General features: G+C 43.6%; 1 protein-coding gene across 2 annotated transcripts in view; it reads left to right on the top strand.

Moving 5' to 3' along the window:
* Positions 1 to 22,125, top strand: part of LOC147105205 (copine-8-like) — a 776,136-nt gene that overhangs the window by 660,769 nt on the left and 93,242 nt on the right. For both annotated transcript variants that reach the window (XM_086011336.1, XM_086011335.1), the window contains 2 exons: positions 6,078 to 6,205; positions 21,971 to 22,073. In XM_086011336.1, coding sequence (XP_085867462.1) covers positions 6,078 to 6,205; positions 21,971 to 22,073 — 231 coding nt within the window. The remainder of the gene's footprint in view (positions 1 to 6,077; positions 6,206 to 21,970; positions 22,074 to 22,125) is intronic.

The raw sequence follows: 22,125 nt of genomic DNA, 5'->3' as shown, positions 1-22,125 counted from the left end.
TGAGAACAGATGGGGCCTCGGTTTAATGTCTCATCCAAAAGACGGCACCTCCGACAGTACAGCACTCCCTCAGTATTGCCCTGGAGTGTCAGCATAGATTTTTGTGCTCAAGTCTCTGGAGTGGGACTTGAATCCACAACCTTCTGACAATAGGAAATTCAGGAGAAGCATCTTTACCCAAAGAGTGGTAAGAATGTGGAACACGCTACTATAAGGAGTAGTTGAGGCAAATAGCCTAGGCCCTTTTAAAGGGAAGCTAGTTGAGCACATGAGGGAGAAAGGAATAGAAGGATATGCTGATAGGGTGAGATGAAGAGGAGTGGGAGGAGGCTCGTATGGAGCATAAACACTGGCATACACAAGTTGGGCCGAATGACCTGTTTCTGTGCTGTAAACGCTATGGCCGGAATTTTCCGGGTAGTGTCAGTGGGCGGTATCGGTGGCGGGTCAGGAGGGAAAGTGTTTTTTTTGACAGTGGGTCGGGAATCTGCTGTCATCCCGCCGCAACACGCGTTTCCCAGCATCGGGTCGGCCAGTGCTGAGCAGATCCGACAGGCTGCGGCGGGCAACCCAGTGAGACTAATTATAATGTACTTAACAGACCCTTAACAGGCTTTTTTTAACCTTACTTTTTAACTTTAACTTCATGGTCACGGGAACCACGCTGTTTTGTGACCATATCTATCAACTTGAGGCAGGAGTTCAGTGGCCATTGCTCCAGCTGATTACTTGACAAGTTCAAATGTACAGTAAAAGCTCCCACTTGACTGAGATCACTTTCCTCAGCCACAAGCTCTTCCTCACTGCATTTCCACAACAGATTCTGCATGCTGCAAGTCTTTCCACAAGTCTCCATGCAGTCTCACCTCATTACCTCTCCCACCATTGACAGGATGCTTCTGTCATCTGTACTTCACCTGCCACCTATTCCATCAACATAAGTGCCATTTATACTGTCTTACCTTGGTCCTCAGAATCGAACCACAATGAGCCCCAACGCCAGCAGCACCAGGCACACCAGCAGCACCAACAACACCAACCTTCTCCGCAATCACCTGATGCTGCACAGGACAGAGGGCATCAGCATTGCTGCCCGGGAGGCCAGGGATGGCCTCATCATGGCCAGATTTACTTAACTTTACGCTGTACACCCTGGCTGCCACATGATGCGCCAGGTTGGCACCAACCCACACCAGCACCATAAAGCATCCCTACAATGACCAAGCCATTCCTTTCACACTCATCACCATTGCAGGGGATACCATTATGTCTCACCATTCACTGCAACTCACTAAGCCACTTCCAAAGGTGTACGCAAATTTGTCCAAGACCAGAAAGTGTTGTAAATAAAGGTTTCAATGTTTGACAGCAGATTAACAGAAACTTTACATGAACATTGGATAAAGCATCCAAGTTGCTACCCTTGTGTGCTGTTAACTGGTATGATTGCACTAGGATGAGGGTGAGTGCGAGGGGTGGCTAGTGAGATGGGGAAGTGATAATGTAGATAGAGAGGGATGGGTGGAGGTGCAAGTTAAGTGGGTGTGAGTAAGGATGTGCAGGAGTAGGGTAGGGAAGGCAGAGTGATGGGGATGTGATGAGAGGGACAGCAGGATGAGGTTGAGTGTGGCTTTGTGCTAACGTTTCGTGATCTACTGAGATCATTGAAACGTTTGCGGCACTGCACCCAGGTCCTCCTTACCACACCCCTGCTTCTGCCCTCCTGTGCAATGTGCTGTCTGCCACCTATCGGAAGGGAAGACCTCCCTGCGTACTCTGACTCCCTCCATAAGCATATGGATGGAGTTATGGGAGAACCTGGGTGCAGCCCTCTGCCTCTGTGCAGTCATTCTCAGTGTTTGCAGCACTTCAATGCTGTAGAACACTGACAGCACAAATGTCAAAAGAAATGTGGCCATGGTCCCTTTAAGGAAATCGGCTAATGACACGTCATGAATGACATCACCAGACCAGCTTCCTCTAATTGGGCCATGAAACACGCTGGGCGGGCTTAACAACATAAATTAATTTTAGGCAGCGGGATGAAGCCAGCTGTGGGGCCTCGACACGCCACCAACACCACCCTGGACCCGCCGAGGTAAGGAACATCCCGGCCTATGTAACTCGATATAACTATGTGAATGGCGCTATATAAATGCAAGTTCTTTCTTTCTTTAAAGGTCGGGTCCCCTGTATTGAGTGTCTTTGCTCACCGTGAGCCTAAAACAAGTTTTTGCTCACTTGCAGGGGTTGATTGGATTTTGGGAAATTTCCCGAATGCCCCCATGAATGATTCCCCATTGCTCTGAGAGGTGTACTCTCTGACCCCCCACTGCCTCCGAGAAATCAAAGCTGGTTAATACTTCATAATACCAAACAAAAGCAGGAAATGCTGGGAACACTCAGCAGCTCAGGCCACATCTGACGAAGGGCTGTGTCTGAAACATCAATGTTTTCCTTTTTTTGTTTATAATTGCAGTTGACTAAAGGAAACTTAAAATAAAATTCAGGCACATTTAAAGTAAAAAAAAAAATCAGCAGGACTTAATCAAGCTTCACTTCTGCGCACAGCTCTGAGAGTAACTGTTTTAAATTAAAAACATTTAAAGCACATCATGCTACAAAACAAAATACAGTAGAATCTGTTTGCCGTGTAATGAAGAAATGGATGTATTGCTCAATTTTGAAATGTAAAAACCGCATTTGATTGAATGCTGTATTTGTGCACCTGTGGTACTCACTACAAGTTGGTTGTACTACAACTTGAAGCTCAGTATGACAAACATTTCCAGGGTACTTATTGGGTGGGCTCTGAAAAGGATTTTTTTTTTTAATCATGGCAATCTTGCTGTCAGGAAAATTACATTTTTGTTGGGGATCTGGCTTGATTGCACTCTTCTACATCCACAAGCTCTCAAACCTGAGAGAGCAAGCAGTGAAAAAAATGAGAAAGTTTGGGTCGCTGAGCACTACGGAGGACACAAGCTGCCTTTGGCTCCACGGTGCAAGTCAAGTTGTGTTCACACGATGATTTGTTGGAGAGAGCAGTTTTCAGGATCCACTCAACAACAACAACAATTTATATAGCGCCTTAACATAGTAAAACATCGCAAGGCGCTTCACAGGAGCGTTATCAAACAAAATTTGACATCGAGCCACATGAGATATTAGGGCAGATGATCAAAAGCTTGGTCAAAGAGGTAGGTTTTAAGGAGGAAAGAGATAGAGAGACAGCAAGGTTTAGGGAGGGAATTCCAGAGCTTAGGCCTTGGCAGCTGAAGGTACGGCCACCAATGGTGGAGCGATTAAAATTGAGGATGCTCAAGAGGCCAGAATTGGAGGAGTGCAGGTATCTCGGAGGGTTGTGGGGCTGGAGGAGATTACAGAGATAGGGAGGGGCAAGGTCATGGAGGGATAGAAACTTTGCGATGTTTGATTGGCCTGTTTCTGTGTTGTAACTTCTTATGTCTAAATCTCTGAGAATTATTTAATCTCTCCGGGAGTGGGCCCTGCTGGACATACCCATTGGTGAGAGCTGGGGGCTGCTCATGGCTGTACTTCTTGTCCATTGAACATAGAGAGATAGAGACCCCAGGTTGTTGTGTCAGCTGTGGTTCAGTAGGAGCTCTCTTGCCTCTGAGTCACAAGGTAATGAGTTCAAGCCCCACTCCAGCGGCTTGAGCACAAATTCTAGACTGACACCCCCAGTGCAGTACTGAGGGTGTGCTGCACTGTCAGACGTGCCATCCTTCGGATGAGCCGTGAAACCCCGAGGCCCCGTTTTCCCTCTCAGGTGAACATGAAAGATCCCATGAGACTATTTTGCAGAAGAGCGGAGGAGTTCTCCGCGGTGTCCTGGCCAATATTTATCTCTTAACCAACACCTAAAACAGATAATCTGCTCGTTATCACATTGCTGTTTGTTGGAGCTTGCTGTGTGCAAGTTGGCTGCTGTGTTCCCCTACATTATAACAGTGACTACACTTCAAAAATACTTAATTGGATGTAAAGCGCTTTGGGACATCATGAGGTTGTGGAAGGCACTATATAAATGCAAGTCTTTCTTTCTAAGTACAGAAGATGCATTTCTCCACAGGGTGAAAACGATCAGAAAGCTTTGTTACTGTATCATGCTATTGCTTACTTCCTAGCTACAGGTTTAAGATTGACACTGAGAAAAGTTTGAGCGCAGGTCACTTTTCCACACTCTCAGCTAGAGAATATGAAGAGAAAATAAACTCAATTAAGAATGGGGGAGAGAAAAAGGGAATATTTCCATAGCTTAGTTACTGATACAATTCCTGAAACACAGCCATCATCTTATGTTATCCTGAAGGGAAATTCCATTGATAATGTTTTTATATTTGCCAAATAGGATAGCAAGATTCTTTTCCTGCAATTTTTATTCAGCTTAATAACACTGCAATGAACCAAAACCCTTAAGATTTCTTTAGTGAGATGGAATTCAATTTTATTTTCCTTTTAGCCGCTGATTAAGCTTTTGCATTTGCTTATGACAACTCCGAGTGTACTTTTGTTGGAAGTCCATTCATTTTTTATATTACAACGTTCATGAAAAAAATTAAATAGTAATTCCTCCAGTATGGCAGAGACTAGGACCCTGACACGCTGAGTCGTGGTTTCACTGGCGAGTTTCCGGGGAGGGGGGAGCTTATTTGGGGCAGTTTCCACTCCTACCTCAGAGGGGCCGTTTGCCAGGAGAGGGATTTCCATGCTGGGAGCTTCCTTGGCCCTTGGCCTCAGTTCTGTTGGGAAGCCAATATGCTGGAAGAAAGCATGCATTCCAGCCCACTCAGCTGCAGATGTGGGGCCCACCTGGAGGTCCAGGCCCGGGTCTTGCCAGTTTTATTCCAGATTTCCTTTTACATGCTTTATTCAGATACTTCCAGCAGTTTCTGCTTTAATATTAGATTTTCAGCATTTGTTCTTCCTAAGTGCTGTATTTTCAACAGTGTCATGAGTTTTTTAGGCCAAGGCCCTGTCTGTTCAGGTGGAAGTAAAACAACACATGGCACTGTTCAAAGAAGAGCAGGCGAGTTCTCCCGATGTCCGGACCAACATTTATCCCTTAACCATCACCATCAAAAACAGAATTACTGGGAATTCATCGCATTGCTGTTTAGGGACCTGTTGTGCTCAAATTGACTGCTGCATTTGCCTACATAACAATACTGACAGCAATTTATTTGTTTCATTGGCTCTGAAATACATTGGGATGTTCTGAGGACATGAAAAGGTGTTACATAAATTCAAGTTCTTTCTTCTATGTTTCTTAACAGCCCAAACAAGAAGTTTTTATGATGTTTTAAATCTAATCCTTTGAATTGCTTTCAAGTGTCTCTTATCAGAAATATATGCTGCTTGGTGCATTTTCCTTTTAAAATATTTTTTTTTATCATTGTAGAATCTGTTTTTTGATCACAAAATGTCATTCAAACACAGGAGGTCGAACTCGATGATGTAACCGTGCCAAATTTAAACTCAAATTCCCCATTCACTGTTGCGTTTTTTTTATTTAGTGATGCTCAGTGGCCTTTCAGCCATGGTATTAAAGACTACAGGAAACTCTTTTTTATCCGGGACCGGCGTGGTGCCGGTTGATCAAAAAGTCCGGATTACAGAGAGGCATACTTACTAAGGTACGAGAGCCCCGTACACGGCCACAGATCCAGGCATCCCTGTTGCATGGCAACAGGTGCAGGAACCCCAGTTACACGGCCACAGATCCAGGAACCCCGGTTACACGGCCACTAATATGAAGTAAAACTTATCTGAACCTACTCCTGAATTTTGCCGGTTAAGAGAGATTTCCGGTTATTTAGGTGCCGGTAAAAAGAGAGTTTCCTGTATTATTAAACTCTATAATGAAATAGTGTAGGAGTTGAAACATGGACCAAGCTGTGAGGTAGAGCTGTGGCAAAAAAGGAGTGAATATGTGATTAAAATAAATAAACAGAAAATATTTTTACATAATTAGTTCTCAAACAGTTATGAAAAGGAATTTGTGTTTCACAGCAATCTCCAATTGTATTTTATTTCCTTTGAAAATCTTGCAGAATGGCAACCCCGAAAACCCATATTGCAATGGTATCGAAGGAATTCTGGAAGCGTATCACAGGAGCCTCAAGACAGTCCAGCTTTATGGGCCAACGAACTTTGCACCAGTGATTAATCACGTGGCACGGTAAAATTAGCAACTCTTTAGCACGCTGTTTAAACGGTCTTGTCTTTTTTCTTGCATCCATTTTAGATGGAAGAATCATGTAACTATAAATAGGTTCCAGAGATTCAACCGGCTCATCTTGTTTAGAAATGTCTGTGCATGGTAATATACTGAGGTTAAAAAGTCATTGGAAATCTGTTGAAATATTTAGCACTATAAGAATTACATTACCATTGACGATTTCTAGATAGTCACGTTTCCTATCACACATCGATAACTGAGGTAAAGTGGCCGTTCTCAGCGTTGATGAGCATTGCAATGCTTTGAGTTATGCAAATTATACTGGTGATGTAAAAGGGAACAATGTACAATTTAGCACCATCAGTATAATTGATAGGCTGGCATTTGAATCAATGTGGAAGTGGGTAACTACTGGTGTTGTCTACTCCACAGCACCTATATATAGTAAAAATCTTGCATACACTTCTTTTCCACAAACTTTACTTCCTATTGTCACAAATACTGGTCACATTTAATATTGAAACTGTGTATGTAAACAATTATATTCGGAACTTCCAATATTAACAGTTGCTTGTCATCTTTTGTTGATGAACCAATTGAATCACTCAAAACATTTTCATCTGCCAATTTTTTTCGCTAATTAATATTTGTAATATCCAATTGTTAGATTTTAAACCAAGTAAAAAAAAACACATTTCTTAAATTACAGATTTACCCATTCAATAGCCTTGTGTGTGATTTATTGCCTTCCCTGAAGGCACAAAAGTGGTTGTAGACAGGACAGGGGGCGAAGGCTGACAAGTGGGAATATGATGGGAGTTGGGGCCTAATAATCTGAAAGGGGCAAGGACAGTTTGAGTCCCATTCTCTTGGCCTTTTCTCCCAAAAAAGCTGCTCGACTTTGCCCCCACGAAATACTGCCAGATGTGAGAGATCCCCAATTATGCCATACTTTGCGCCACAAAAGCATCCTCCCTATTACACCTAGATCTCATGATCCCCTTCTCCAGGACGTCCCCTCTTACCCCCCACATATTCGGACTCACTGTCAGTGCTCGCAGATCATTAGATCATATTCCCAGTGTTATTTGATTGCAGGATGACTCCCATTGCTCGCAGACTCTGGAACCTAACTCCTCAATGCTTTCCTCTCAGAATTCCACTTCTAGTGACCCCAGATCCCATAGCCTGTCCCACTGTTCCAAGAAACCCTCTCCACAGTGTCCCCAGGTCTACAAGACCCCTTTCCAGTGTTTCCAGATCTTGGGAAACCCCTCTGTTGGATCCTGAGATCAATCTCATTATTATCATTGGCTTCCCGAAATGCTGATAAATCAATGTCCCTGATCTTACTGCTTGGCTTAATATCTCTATTCTTGCATTCCTCTGACTCACTGGACAATGCCACAGGAGGTTTGCTAGTAACTTTAAAATTTTGTATTTTAAGCAAAGGGATTTTTCAAAACATCGATTTCAACACTTCCAACAGTGTTGTTCCCGTTTTGTAAATTAAACTACAGGAAATTTTCTGGTATCCGGCACCGACGGGACCGAGTTGGTGCCGTCTCATCAAAACTGCCGTATAAACCAGCGCTAATGTTAAAACATACGGAGCTGAACAACAAACCCTGTTGCTTAGCAACAGCTTCAAAACAGTCGGCCGCAGCTTAAAAGCGTCTCTGTAGCTAAGCAACAGCTTCAGCTAGACGCTTGGGAGCCATGACTGGAAAAAAAAGCAACGAGAAGTAAAAAAACTTATAGGAAATGGCTCCTGAATTTTGCCGGTAGATTAAACGAAAGTTTCCTGTATCTCACTGAGATAAGGTCAACAGTCAATCCAAAGGCATAACTTACATTGAAATTAGAACATCACTGTGACAAATCATTGCTTTAAAGTTTAAAGCAGAAATAAAAACAATCACACAAGTCAAATATTGAAACATTTGGTGGTGCAGTATCCAACTGTACTGATCCACGTGACCCGTGCAGACAAGCTGCATGAACTAACTGTGGCGCCTCCAGGACTAATAAGTTCAGTTCTATAAGGACAGAGTGTAGGGAATGGAAATGTCACACTGCTTGAGGCACGTTACTGAGTTAATATATTGAGGACTTTGATTCCCACCAGCCTAATGCCTGATTTAGATGCTGTCACTGGGTATAAGGAGACTTGTCCTATGTATCATCTTTTGAATCCAATACTGAAAAAATAAATCCACAAACAATAGAAAAAGCAATCAAACGGCAACCTCTGCGTAACTGGACTGTAGAAGTAGTAATCTCAGCAGTTTAGCCGAATAAAATGTAAATAAACTATAAAAGAAACTCTTCAGTAAATTCAGATGTGGCAAAATATAATGTTACATTTTAGTTTTGAACCATAATAGATCTATTAAATGGAGCTCTCTAAATTCCAACTTGATACTGGCCAATTAAACTCTATTTTTCTGTAACTGTCCTTATTCTGTTTCACCACTGAAATAGAGAATTAGCAACTGGAAAAATCATACTTGGGCATAATTCTAATCAATTATCATATAAAAAAGAAAGACTTGCATTTATATAGTGCCTTTCACGACCATCGGGCATCCCAATGCGCTTTACAGACAATGAAGTACGTTTGAAGTGTAGTCACTGTTGTAATGTAGGAAACACGGCAGCCAATTTACGCACAGCAAGCTCCCACAAACAGTGTGATAATGACCAGATAATCTGTTTTTTAGTGATGTTGATGGGGGGAAATTATGAGGTAAATTCCCATGTATTTAGCTTTAGCGTGATATGACAGCTACCTAATTTTTCCTTTAGCTCCTAATAACATAGAGATAGATGTATTTTCACTTCTGTTTGTAATCAAAATGAAGCATTTCTGCCTATCATGGATTATTCAGTGGCTTCTTTCTCATCGGCCATGGTACAATGGGTTATAATTAGGACTGGTTCGATGAATCCTCAAGCTGCACTGAATACACATGGCAGTCTGATGGAGCTTAAGCCGTTTCATGGGCATTAATATGCATCTGTAGGTTGTTTCTGTGGAATAAAAAGTAAGTTAATATCTTTAAATGTGGACCCTTTGCACTATTCTGTTCCGGCAACATTCCTGATAGCTGTCTGGACAAGTGTTTATTTCCTGCAGTCACAGCACCTCTGCATCCGATATCCTGTGAATCTTGATTGACAACCGTATCTGGTTTGAAGACTGAATCATCTTCAGTCCAGTTCCACAGAGCTGGCTGTTTGATTAATGCGAGGGGTAGCACCATGATTCCTTGCAGTCCATTTGGCAAACAGCCCTAAGGCCAGGAGCTTCCAGTTGTCAGTTTATATTTGGCAGCCTACACTACCCCATGTACTCATTCAAAAAAAGGCCTATGATTAGCAGAAATGCTGTAAGATATGAAGTGGTGATAGTGCCTTTCAAGGAGCCTGCTCTGAATTCAAAATGTGTTTTTTCCAGAGACCTCAATAGGCAATGGCACTGGAACAGCAATATAACAGGTTGACATTTTTTAGATCTTTTCAAGCATTACAAATCTCATTGGCGGTCAGCAGCCAGTACTCTGCAATCTGTGCATGTGTTTTAAGTAGACATGCACAGTGAGTTGTCTTCTTTCACTTCACAGTGGCTCAAGAGAACAGTATAACTGCGGTTCCCTCTTCCCATTGATGCAGAAAATATAGCTGATGCTACACGTGGTCCAGTATTACACCAACATTGTTAAGTGTTTGGAAGGTGGGGGGGTGGAGGGTTCGGGTGCGGGTGTGAGGTGGGGGGGGGAACAGCCACTTTATCCAAACTCTACCATCACCACCAAATGTGCCAAACAACCTCATCTGCCAGAAACAATACAGTTCCAGCTAAACCTTTGTCTGTTTATCCAGTGAACAAACATGGGTTTACACCAGAGGAAATGCAGCCTTATTACATCATGGAACTTAAAAGCAAAAATTTAGTAATACAAGGATACAGAACAAAAGATTTATTCTGTGTACAACATCATAATAGAAAGTTAGAATGCCGCAGAATCAAAGATTGAAGAATTTTAGAGTTAAGATCCCTTTGTCCCAGAAGCTCGGTGATATTGTGGCAGTGGTTAGCGTTTAGCATCGTCATTATCAAAAGAGGAGACCAGTGAGGTTCAATGGTAGACAATTAGACCAAGATTTTCCAATCAGCATTATTTTAACACCAGCGTTTAGCCATTTTAATTTTCACATTGTCAGTTGGAAAATCTGGGCCTTATTTAGGTCCACCCGGCAAGGGTGTGACAATAAAATTCCAATGAGATACTTACATTAAGTCTCATTGAGGTAATATTTTAAAAATATTGTCAACAGTAGAAGTCCAAAAGTCTGGAGATACCCAACTATTGCCATTGCACTGCAAATATGACAATTTATGTAGAATGAATTTAAAATGAAGGATAAAGGCCAAATGCAGCACTGTATATGTGCAGTTACCCAGTCAAAATCATATAATTGTGTGTGGGGTGGGGGGGAGTGGGTAGGGTGAAAATATGATTTGTTTTTGTACACACCTTGAATTGATACAGATATTATTATTTTGAAGCTTGTCCTCCCCAATAGAGATTAACACCTGTAAATTGAATGGGGCCTACATTCACCAAGAAGCACCAACTGTTCAGAACTGAAACCTAAAAGAAACACAGCCCTAGTAGTTTTTGTGCATATTAATAATTGTTGCTAATTCTTATATGTGACGGGCAGAAGTATAACTGGGGACTGAGGCTCAGTACGTTTTAAAAGAGCATTGGTAGCAAGAATTTTACATTTCTTGTATGTTTAACAATCTCAAAAATTGAACCTGTCCAATAGCTTCAGTCATAATGCTCTTAAATTGGTCCCTCCTTACCTAACAGTAATTTCTATCGGGCAAGTTACAAATTCCCGATGACAGTGTTTCTTTAGTAAACTTGGTCAGGATACTATCACACTGATGTCATCTATTGGTCTATAGCCAGTCTGAGCTGATCTTGTTGATTTGATCTGTCTGTGTGCTGTCTTAAGAGAGTGCCTGTGCATACTAATAGATCCATCTTCAACATTTACCATGTTGGACTTTGAAGAACACGTCCGAAATATCCTCAAATCCCAAATCTCACTCCCTCATCCATATATGGAAAATGGATTAAAAAGTGGCAATTAAGAGCTTGCTCAACCGCAAGTACGAGATGGTCACACCATACGATTTGCATATAGAACACCCCTCCAGACTAGTCCATTACCAAGTTGGCCTCTTCAGATGTAATATAATTCTGTAATTACATTATGTACATGTTGTGGGATTTCTCTCTGCCCCAAAGCAGACGGAGACGAGTGTGTACTGGTTCCAAGCGATCTTTATTCAAGCACGGGCAGGGAGAGGCCCTCTCAGTCTGAGCTGAGACGGAAGTCTAATTTTTACATTTGAGCAGTTGGCTTATATACAATTTTACATCTTGTTTCCTTCACATCTTCGGGACTTGGCCAATTAATTGTCCAAGTCACGTACACTTAATCACATCTCCACAAAACACATCTCATTTATCTCATTTGCCCTGTTTCCACATCTGCCATTGTTCTATCCAATTTACGTACGCTTAACCACATCTTCGCAAATCACATCTTGGCGGCCCATTGTTCAATGTATGGCCCCCTTGCCTTCTTTTACTCCCCCAATCATCGTGTAATATGCTTTTTCCAACTGTCTTTGTTCTGCCAGACTTCTCCTTTATTACATCAGCCAGCTAATCAGTTAAGCCGCTAATCTAACTTTTAACCTCTTCAGTACAGAAACAGCAAAACACTGCCACAGAACCTTAGCAACAGCTTGATCTCCCACCTGAAAGTGTCTTATGCCAAACTACGTTAGCATACCATAAGGAAAATCCGTTACTAGTGCAATCCAGTCTTCAAAAAATATCCTTGACATATTTTCTGGTTTTGTATTATTGAATAGTTTGACACAAAAGTAATACAGCAGTCGGATTCCTAATTCTCATTTATTCCATATCAGTGGATTCTTTGTCTGACCCTTTAAAATATATTTTCCATCATCTTACGTTCGCCATTACTTTCGTCTCCTGTAATCGCAGATGTTTCCCTGTTAGAGACATAATTCTTTTTTCCTTATTAACTTTATAAGATACATAAGTAATCTGGTGTGATGCTTTTTCTGTAAAAAAAATAAACAAAATACTTCAAATAGCTATCAGCTTGAAGTGGTTATTGTTTGCCAGCTTACAAATCAATACAAATTGTTTTCTGCATCTAGTTTGGACAAAAGGCGGGAAGAGAACACCTTTTTTACAGGTTCAAAGCGCGGGGATCCTTAGTCCAACTCAGTTCAGGACTGAGTATTGCAGATTTTCCAGTCTGCATGGCCAGTGGCACCAGCATGAAGGAGCAGGCAATTTGGCCTTTTGCCCACTCCTCACTCTATATGTACTATTGACAATTTTCCAACAGGTTATATTTCAAAAATGTGCAAGAGCTTCAAAATGGTAATAACGCTGTTACAAATTTTGAACCTGCACTAGATATTCCCTCGAGTTCAGCATCTCACTGCTTCCATACAATCAGGAGTATACCCTTACTGCCCCAAATCTAGTTGTATGATAGTGTAACCCCAGGACAATAACAGTAAGACCCCATGTTATGTGTACTGGATATAGTAACCTTGCACATGTCCTTGCACATTGCACATTCTCCTATCTTTTAGAAGACCTACTGAAAAGCACTCTAGTGAGACGAGTCCAATTTGAAACCAACAAATATATGGTATGATCAGTAAGTTCGCGGATGATACAAAAATTGGTAGGGTGGTAAATAGTGAGGAGGGTAGCCTCAGTCTGCAGGATGATATAGATGGGTTGGTCAGATGGGCGGAACAGTGGCAAATGGAATTTAACCCGGAAAAGTGCGAGGTGATGCACTTTGGGGGGATTAACAAGGCAAGGGAATATACAATGAATGGTAAGACCCTAGGCAAGACGGAGGGTCAGAGGGATCTGGGTGTGCAAGTACACAGATCCCTGAAGGCGGCGGAACAGGTGGATAAGGTGGTAAAAAAGGCATATGGGATACTTGCCTTCATTAGCCGAGGCATTGAATATAAGAGCAAGGAGGTTATGATGGAGCTGTATAAAACACTGGTTAGGCCACAGCTGGAATACTGTGTGCAGTTCTGGTCGCCACACTACAGGAAGGATGTGATCGCGTTGGAGAGGGTGCAGAGGAGGTTCACCAGGATGTTACCAGGGCTGGAGCGCTTCAGCTATGAAGAGAGACTGGGCAGATTGGGTTTGTTTTCCTTGGAGCAGAGGAGGCTGAGGGGGGACATGATTGAGGTGTACAAAATTATGAGGGGCATAGATAGGATGGATGCTGAGGAGCTTTTTCCCTTAGTAGAGGGGTCAATAACTAGGGGGCATAGATTCAAGGTAAAGGGCGGGAGGTTTAGAGGGGATTTGAGAAAGAACTTTTTCACCCAGAGGGTGGTTGGAGTCTGGAACTCACTGCCTGAAAGGGTTGTGGAGGCAGGAACCCTCACAACATTTAAGAAGCATTTGGACGAGCACTTGAAATGCCACAGCATACAAGGCTACGGACCAAATGCTGGAATATGGGATTAGATTAGACAGGGCTTGATGGCCGGCGCGGACACGATGGGCCGAAGGGCCTCTATCCGTGCTGTATAACTCTATGACTCTATGTTACGTGCAGAATACAATTTTCAGTGAAATTCGATCGATTTAATACCACTCTTTATAACATAAAAAATAACAGGTATCCCACTGATGTAATAAAACTCACTACGCACTTGGTTTGAGCATAAAGCAAGGCTTTAATCAACTTGTTTCAGAACATGGAGGTCTAGTTGTACTTCACTAGTTCCTTGTCTTACAAAATGTCCCTGGAAAGCTGGGGCCGACGCCCGAGTATTTATACTCCTTGGACGGCGCCACCAGCTGGCTGTCCAGCGTTATTTCACGAGTAGTTTCTTGAATGATGAGATTTATAACACCCACGTTATTAGAACATAAGAAATAGGAGCAGGAGTAGGCCATTTGGCCCTTCGAGCCTGCTCCACCATTCAATAATGGATGATCTTTTACCTCATCTCCACTTTCCTGCACTATCCCCATATCCCTTGATTCCATTAATATTCAAAAATCTAGCGATCTCTGTCTAAGCCAAAAACTTAGCCTTTGACTCCTCTCTCCGCTCTCCATGTCAAGCAATCAGCTTGCCAAGCTGACAGTCAAGGCCACCAACTTTGATCAGAAGCCTTCCCCTTGCCTCTGGTTTGAGAGTCATGGCAGCTACACTGCCTGTTTAGCTAAGACCCCTGACGTGCTAAATGAAGGGAAGGTGTTCTGACATTGCAGGTGCAAATATCCTTTGATTGTGCTCGTCCCTCGCCCTGTCTCAGATCAATATGCTGTTGTGAGTATACATGGTTCTGTTAACTTCTTTGTCTGGTACCCCCGCAGAAGGTCTGAATCAATATCCTGAATAACTTGTGTGTTTTGGGACATTAAGCCCATGTGAATCAAATTTAATTGCACAGCAGCATCATAATATAAATTAACCTGAACATCATTTCAATGAAGCAAAAATCTTGAAATATGGCAAATGCATTCAAATCACTGTAAGGCACCATTTCCTGAGTTTCTCATGAGGAATACGCTGTGTCATGACTGAGCCCATATCAAATGGGTGATGCTGAAAAGGAACACTCTGGCCTTTGAGAACTTGTGATGTTTGAAGGGTACAAGTATTGATACCCAGGTACCTACTTTGCATCCCAACTTGTATGTGAGTAAATGAACATGCACCATGCACCTAGATACTGTTCAAACCTTGCTTTGTAGGCACAACTTTACATGCAAGCGCAACCATAGCCCTGATTTTAATTCCCTGGCGCGAGTTGCGTGGCCGGTCATTCCCTAGCCACCGACTCCATCCCTCTACCTAGTATCTGTCTGAGGCCGAAACAGACTGTTCACAACCTTGGTGTCATATTTGACCCTGAAATGAGCTTCCAATCACATGTCCGCGCCATAACAAAGACCGCCTATTTCCACCTCTGTAACATCGCCCTTCTTCACCCCTGCCTCAGCTCATCTGCTGCTGAAACCCTCATCCATGCCTTTGTTACCTCTAGACTTGGCTATTCCAACATACTCCCTGCTGGCCTCCCATGTTCTACGCTACGTAAACTTGAGGCGATCCAAAACTCAGCTGCCCGTGTCCTAACTTGCACCAAGTCCCCTTCATCCATTCCCCCCTGTGCTCGCTGACCAACATCAGCTCCCGGTTAAGCAACACCTCGATTTTAAAATTTTCATCCTTGTTTTCAAATCCCTCCATAGCCTCGCCCTTTTCTATCTCTGTAATCTCCACCAGCCCCACAACACCCCGAGATATCTGCGCTCCTCTAATTCTGGCCTCTTGAGCATCCCTGATTTTAGTCGCTCAACCATTGGTGGCCATGCCTTCAGCTGTCAAGGCCTTAAGATCTGGAATTCCCTGCCTAAACCTCTCTGCTTCTCTACCTTTCTGTCCTCCTGTAAGATGCTTCTTAAAACCTACCTCTTTTACCAAGCTTTTGGTCATCTACCCTAATTTCTCCTTATGTGGCTCGGTGTCAAATTATGTTTGATAACGCTCCTGTGAAGCACCTTGGGACGTTTTACTACATTCAAGGTGCTATATAAATACAAGTTGTTGGAGGCTGAGGCAAGTAGTAAACTATCTGACCCTCTGTAGCATGAGGCCCAGGAGATTTTAACTCCTGGACCCTATCTGCATAATTAGTGTCCCGCCCGAACCTGGCAGGAAGCGTTAGCTGGCTAGCAGGCAGGAGCAGGATATCAGGCAGCTGGAAGCCAGCACCAGGGGCCTGAAGGAATGATCCCCGGCACTCAGGTAAGTGGGGGGGTCAAGCGGTCATTATGGGAGGGGGAGGGAAGCCCAGGCAGGGGAAGCACAAGGTTTCCTTGTGAGGACCAGAGGAGCACTCCTGCCCTACAAGAAGACAAACAAATAACATAGTCACCTTTCTGAGCCTCTTCTAGCCCTGGCTCTTCTCATCACCAGGTCGGACATGGTTGAAATCGGCCATCAAAGTTCCACATTTAGTGGAAGTTACAAAGCTCGACTTGAAACAGTAGGAGTGTGCAGGTAAATGTGTAAAAGGGCTGTAACACTGGCTGAGTACTTTGCATATGCCCTCAGTTAAGCTGAAACAAATGAGAGGAAACTGTTCATGGCATGCATACTTTACCCATTTACGTTGTCTATGTAAATCTTCAGTCATCTTTTCCTGAGGCGGTCAAACCTTTTCCTCTTCCGTTCCCAATTCCTGTAAAAGTCATAGTCGTCCTTTTGCCCATCACCTCGCAGGCAATTCTCCAATAAGGAGGGTGCGCTTCTGCCTCAAACAGCGAGACCTTCCTATCCTGAACCTGCTTTAGTAGCACCTCCAGTGCTACACCTGAGGGTAGGCCAGGTCTTCCCTTTCTTTCCTCTACAGTGCTAATAAAATATCAATTTTTGCTGCAATTGATTTTGTGACTGCCAGCAGAGAATCTGCTGTTCCCCAACAGCAGCCACAACATCTTTTTTTAAAATTCATTCATGGGATCTGGGCGTCGCTGGCAAGGCCAGCATTTATTGCCCATCCCTAGCTGTCCTTGAGAAGGTGGTAGTGAGCTACCTTCTTGAACCGCTGCTGTCCTTGTGGTGACGGTACTCCCGTAGTGCTATTAGGGAGGGAGTTCCAGGATCTTGACCCAGCGACGATGAAGGATCGGCGATATATTTCCAAGTCAGGATGGTGTGTGACTTGGAGGGGAACTTGGAGGTGGTGGTATTCCCAAGCGCCTGCTGCCCTTGTACGTCTAGGTGGTAGGGGTTGCAGGTTTGGGAGGTGCTGTTGAAGAAGCCTTGGCGAGTTGCCGCAGTGCATCTTGTAGATGATACGCACTGCAGCCACGGTACGCCGGTGGTGGCGGGAGTGAATGTTTAGGGTGGTGGATGGGGTGCCAGTCAAGTGGGCTGCTTTGTCCTGGATGGTGTCGAGCTTCTTGAGTGTTGTTGGAACTGCACTTATCCTGGCAAGTAGAGAGCATTCCATCACACTCCTTACTTGTGCCTTGTAGATGGTGAAAAGATTTGGGGAGTCAGGAGGTGAGACACTCGCCGCAGAATAGCCAGCCTCTGACCTGCTCTTGTTGCCACAGTATTTATGTGGCTGGTCCTGTTAAATTTCTGCCCACAGAAGTGTTGCGTGGTTGCAAGAGAAAGGTAGCATTTACCTTGGTGGCCTCCTTTGCCTTGCTGCCTGATCTCCTTTGACTCTATGAAGCATTTCCAGGCACAAGTCTCACCACCGGCTTCTTTGGGGACCCCTGAAAATGGATGCCTTGTCAATACAACAATGGAAAAATGAGGCCAAAAAGCTGGGCATACCCCTTCCCAACTCATTTAAATGGCTTGCCAGGCAACAGCCCAGGGCTGTCTTTCTGAGGAATCCCCGGATATCCCATAGCAATGTAAAAGGGACAAAACCCAATATAACATGTCTTGTATTTTAATGTCGGTATTGCCTATGAAATGAGCATCCCCTGATGCAGGGATGAACAATTTTAGGGCCAAAATCTTATGCTTTATTCGGTCCCATACTACTATATTTGCTCTGTACACTAATTTTTATGCTGCACCAAATTCCAAGCTTTTAGCCTGCCTCGTAGTATTTACAATTTGTGCGTCATTGAGTCCAAAATCATTAAAGACATGTTAAATCAAACTTTTTGAATGAGATTTTTATTAACCATTTCCAATAAGTTTTCGAGTGGCAATAAACCAAGAAAAATTGGGCATATGTTTCAACTTATCTATCATCTGAATATGTCTTGTCAAAAGGAAAGTACCAAAGACAGTAGATCCTACAAAAGCAGAAATGGTTTGAACAGACACATGGGAATCGAAACTGAGCCCAGGCTTCCAACAGATCACCATCTTCGTGCACTTACCCACTCCATCAACTATTAATATTCTTAATTACCTACTGGTCAAGAACCATGTGGTGGTAATGTTAAAGTAATAGCTTTATTAAGAAGTGGGTCTGGATTGTCTTACACCAAGCTGTTGCTACAGTCTGAATGCACCCCTAGTGCAGTGTATTTCACAGAACATATCATATTCTTATAGTTCAGTATCCGTGGCCCCTTAATTCTTTATCTGTACTAACCCACTTTTGTACGCAGATTGTCCCCTCTGACTGTTAATATGGTGACTTGTTTGGTTGTTGCAGTCTGCCTTGAACACACATCTGTGCCGTTGAGGTGGTCTTCCTTGGCTGCTCTCGTACTATTTTGGCCTTTTCTGCACCCCTCGGCAGTGCAGGCACTCCAGCCCTCCAGCATCTCTGCCACACTTTTCTCTGCGGAGTGCCAATCTGTTTCTGCCTCTGCCACTTGTCCACATTCACCTTTCCTCTCTTGGCCTTATACCACCTCACCACAAAATTAAATAGGTATGTCACACCAGCTGCAGACTTATGACTGGTACTCTCTCTATCCCCTACACTCCCACCTGCACCCCCTTGTTTACTTACTGTACAGTGCTTTCCAGCTTTGCAACTGCCAATTTGCAGCATTCTGTTCCACTGATCCCTTTTATAGTTTATTCCTGGCCTCACTTTTCCCACGCTGACTGTTCCCACACTATGGCTGCGATTTTGCCAGCGCTCAAAGGGCGGGTTCAGAGGCGGGTCAGTTGTTAAATTCAAAATGATTGACAGCGGGTTGTCAACCCGCCTCGATCCCGTCTCCGTGTGAGTTTCAAGAGTGTTGTGGGTCTGCGATCTCAGAACAGACCCGACACCAAGCTTAACTCCTTGTTAATTGCTATTTGGACAGCCTTTTCCTATTTTCGCAGATTTTCAACGGGTTTCACAACGTTCGGAGATCACGTCAGGTATGTCGGGAGTAGCAGCGAGCTGCATAGTTCACAGCTGCAACTGCAGTATAAAAGCTGAACTCTCACATCTGTTCACCTTAAAATGTCAGAAGTGTCTGATTTCAGGATTTGGACATTTGATCTGTCTGGAGGCTGTAAGTGTGTGCTGTGAACTCTATATGCACTGTCACCTCCTTGGATTAAGCTCCCTCACCATTGACAGATCGCTTCTGCCATCTCAACTTCAGCTGCCATCTATTCCAGCAACATCAGTGCCCTTGAAGAAATCTCACCTTGGTCCTCTGAATCCCTCCACGATCAGCCCCAACACCAACATCACCAGGCATACCAACATCACCAACAACAACACCTACCTTCTGCGCAATCACCTGATGCTGCACAGGACACAGGGCATCAGCACCCTACCACATTGCTGCCCGGGAGGCCAGCAATGGCATCACCATAGCCAGATTTACTTCACTTGACGCTGTGCACCCTGACTGCCACATGATGCGCCAGGTTGGCACCACCCCGCACCAGCACCATAAAGCATCCCTACAATGTCCAAGCTGTTCCTATCACACTCATCACCATTGCGGGGGGCACCGTTATGTTCCACCATTCACTGCAACTCACAAAGACACTTCCAAAGGTGAACACAAATCTGTACAATAAGGCAAAGTGTTGAAAATAAAGATTTCAACGTTTGACAACATATTAACAGAAAATTTACATGAACAGTGCATAACACATCCAAGTGCCTACCCATGTGTGTTGTTAGTTGGTATGATTGGACTAGGTCATGGAAGAGCCTGGGTGCAGCCGTGTACCTCTGTGCAGTGCTTGACAGTGTTTGCAGCATCCCAATGCTGTAGAACACTGACAGCACAACTGTCAAAATCAATGTGGCCGTGGTCCCTTTAAGGAAACCGGCTGATGACGCCATCAGACCTGCTTCCTATTAATTGGCCGGGAACCCCGCAGGGCGGGCTTAACAAGACCAATCTACGGAACATAATTTTCAGAGAGCAGCTACAAATGGGAGCGGGGCCATAACCCACCAACCAGCTCTCCCGCCTCCGCAGGGAAAACCCTGCCCTATGTTTTTTGTTTCCTTGGCTTCGCTTTCCCTCCACAAATGTAGAATAGCACACTCCTATGCTTTTTTTCTGCTCTTGCTTCCCACAGCCTCAATGATGCACCCAACGATTCTGCTTCCTTCTCTCCCTGCTCAGCTATTTGGACCACAGTGATGTCTGTCAGTTCCACTGCTCCTCCATTTTATCGTTCAGTGTCATGGAGCTTTTGCAGCCAGCCTCTGATGATTCTATTTCATTATGCACCCAAGAAGAGGTCAATAACTTGCATTATACAATCTATCAAAGGCTGACTTGTGCCCTGTGCACCTTGGTTTTCTTACTCTAATTCTTTTCAGGCTCTCCATCTTTTCTGCTACTTGTGTTTTTCTTTTTTTCCACTGTTCTTTCTCTTAATTCCTCTTCTTTTAATGTTTCCTACTTTGCAAGTAGGCCATTTCGGACAGAGATGAGGAGGAATTTCTTCACCCAGAGAGTGGTGAACCTGTGGAATCCTCTACCACAGAAGGCAGTTGAGGCCAATTCATTAAATATATTCAAGAAGGAGTTAGATATATTTCTTAAGGCTAAAGTGATCAAGGGATATGGGGAGAAAGCAGGGACAGGGTACTGAATTTGGATGATCAGCCATGATCTCATTGAATGGCGGAGCAGGCTCGAGGGGCCGAACGGCCTACTCCTGTTCCTATCTTCTATGTTTCAATGTAAGACCTCTGGCTTTCACAGAAAAAATGGATGGAATTGGAGAATTAAATCTTCAAAAGATCAATAAAAATCCTGGAATCTTATGTAATAAAAACAGACTTTGACTCTTATGATCACTGTGAACCAGTGGCCTGCTTGCTTGTGTCTATCATTCTCCTGTCCCCTACATTGCTTACACCAAATGTCTTTGTGCCTCTTAACACCCTCATCCCCCCCCCCCAAATCTTCTTGCCTCTTAACACCCTCATACCCCCCAATCTTCTTGCCTATCACTCCTGCAATTTATCTGCTCTCCTTTTCTTCTGCTTACCTGATCAACTGTGTAGATGACAACTTCTGCTGTCAAATTGAAAATCAAAGCATACTCCTGGAAACTACAGGTATACCTTCTCCCCCCCCCCCACCGTGAGATCAAACTGGTCCATTCCCAGTGATGCGCATAAACCAGTTTCACATCAAAGGAAAGGCCCATGTCTTTGTATCATCTTGATTTTCATTGTGAGAGTAACAGCACATAATTATGGGGAAAGATTGGACAGGAGAGGGGCGCGTTGGGGTGGCGAGCATAATCCTTTGGCAGGGACTATGGACGCAGATTGGACAGGAGAGGGGCTTTGGGGTGGAATCTCCTAAGCGTGTGTTTTTTTTAAAATCCTTCCTGCATTCCATATTTAATGTCAAATCCAGTCACATTTTTTGCAGCAATGGGCGCACTGTGAATAATGTAGAGCTACAAAGGATTCATTACATATTGATTAAGTCAAGTTCTCACCTTTTGAGGCCCAGCACAATGAATCATTTGTCTGAAGTGGACACTTACTTTGTGTAGATGTAAATGATTGCATTTTATTATATGCTGTTCCCAGGGAGAGGTCAATAGCTTGCATAATGCAATCTGTCCAAGCTAGTCAGAAATGTATGAACTTAACCCAGCTAGATGTTCTAATTATTGGTGTCATTTTCTAATACCCCCTTTGTCTGGTTTCTACAGATATGCAGCAGCAGTACAAGATGGCTCACAGTACTTTGTTCTGCTCATTATAACAGATGGAGTTATCTCAGACATGGCACAGACTAAAGAAGCTATTGTTAATGTAAGTCCTGGTTTATTCCTGTTAATCTAGCAGATCATATTCAGTGTGAATT

Source organism: Somniosus microcephalus, chromosome 18 (assembly GCF_052327205.1).
Source record: "Somniosus microcephalus isolate GS21.2 chromosome 18, FLI_Smic_1.0, whole genome shotgun sequence".
NCBI classification, from domain to species: Eukaryota; Metazoa; Chordata; class Chondrichthyes; order Squaliformes; family Somniosidae; genus Somniosus; species Somniosus microcephalus.
This window is presented reverse-complemented; position numbering and strand designations above follow the sequence as displayed.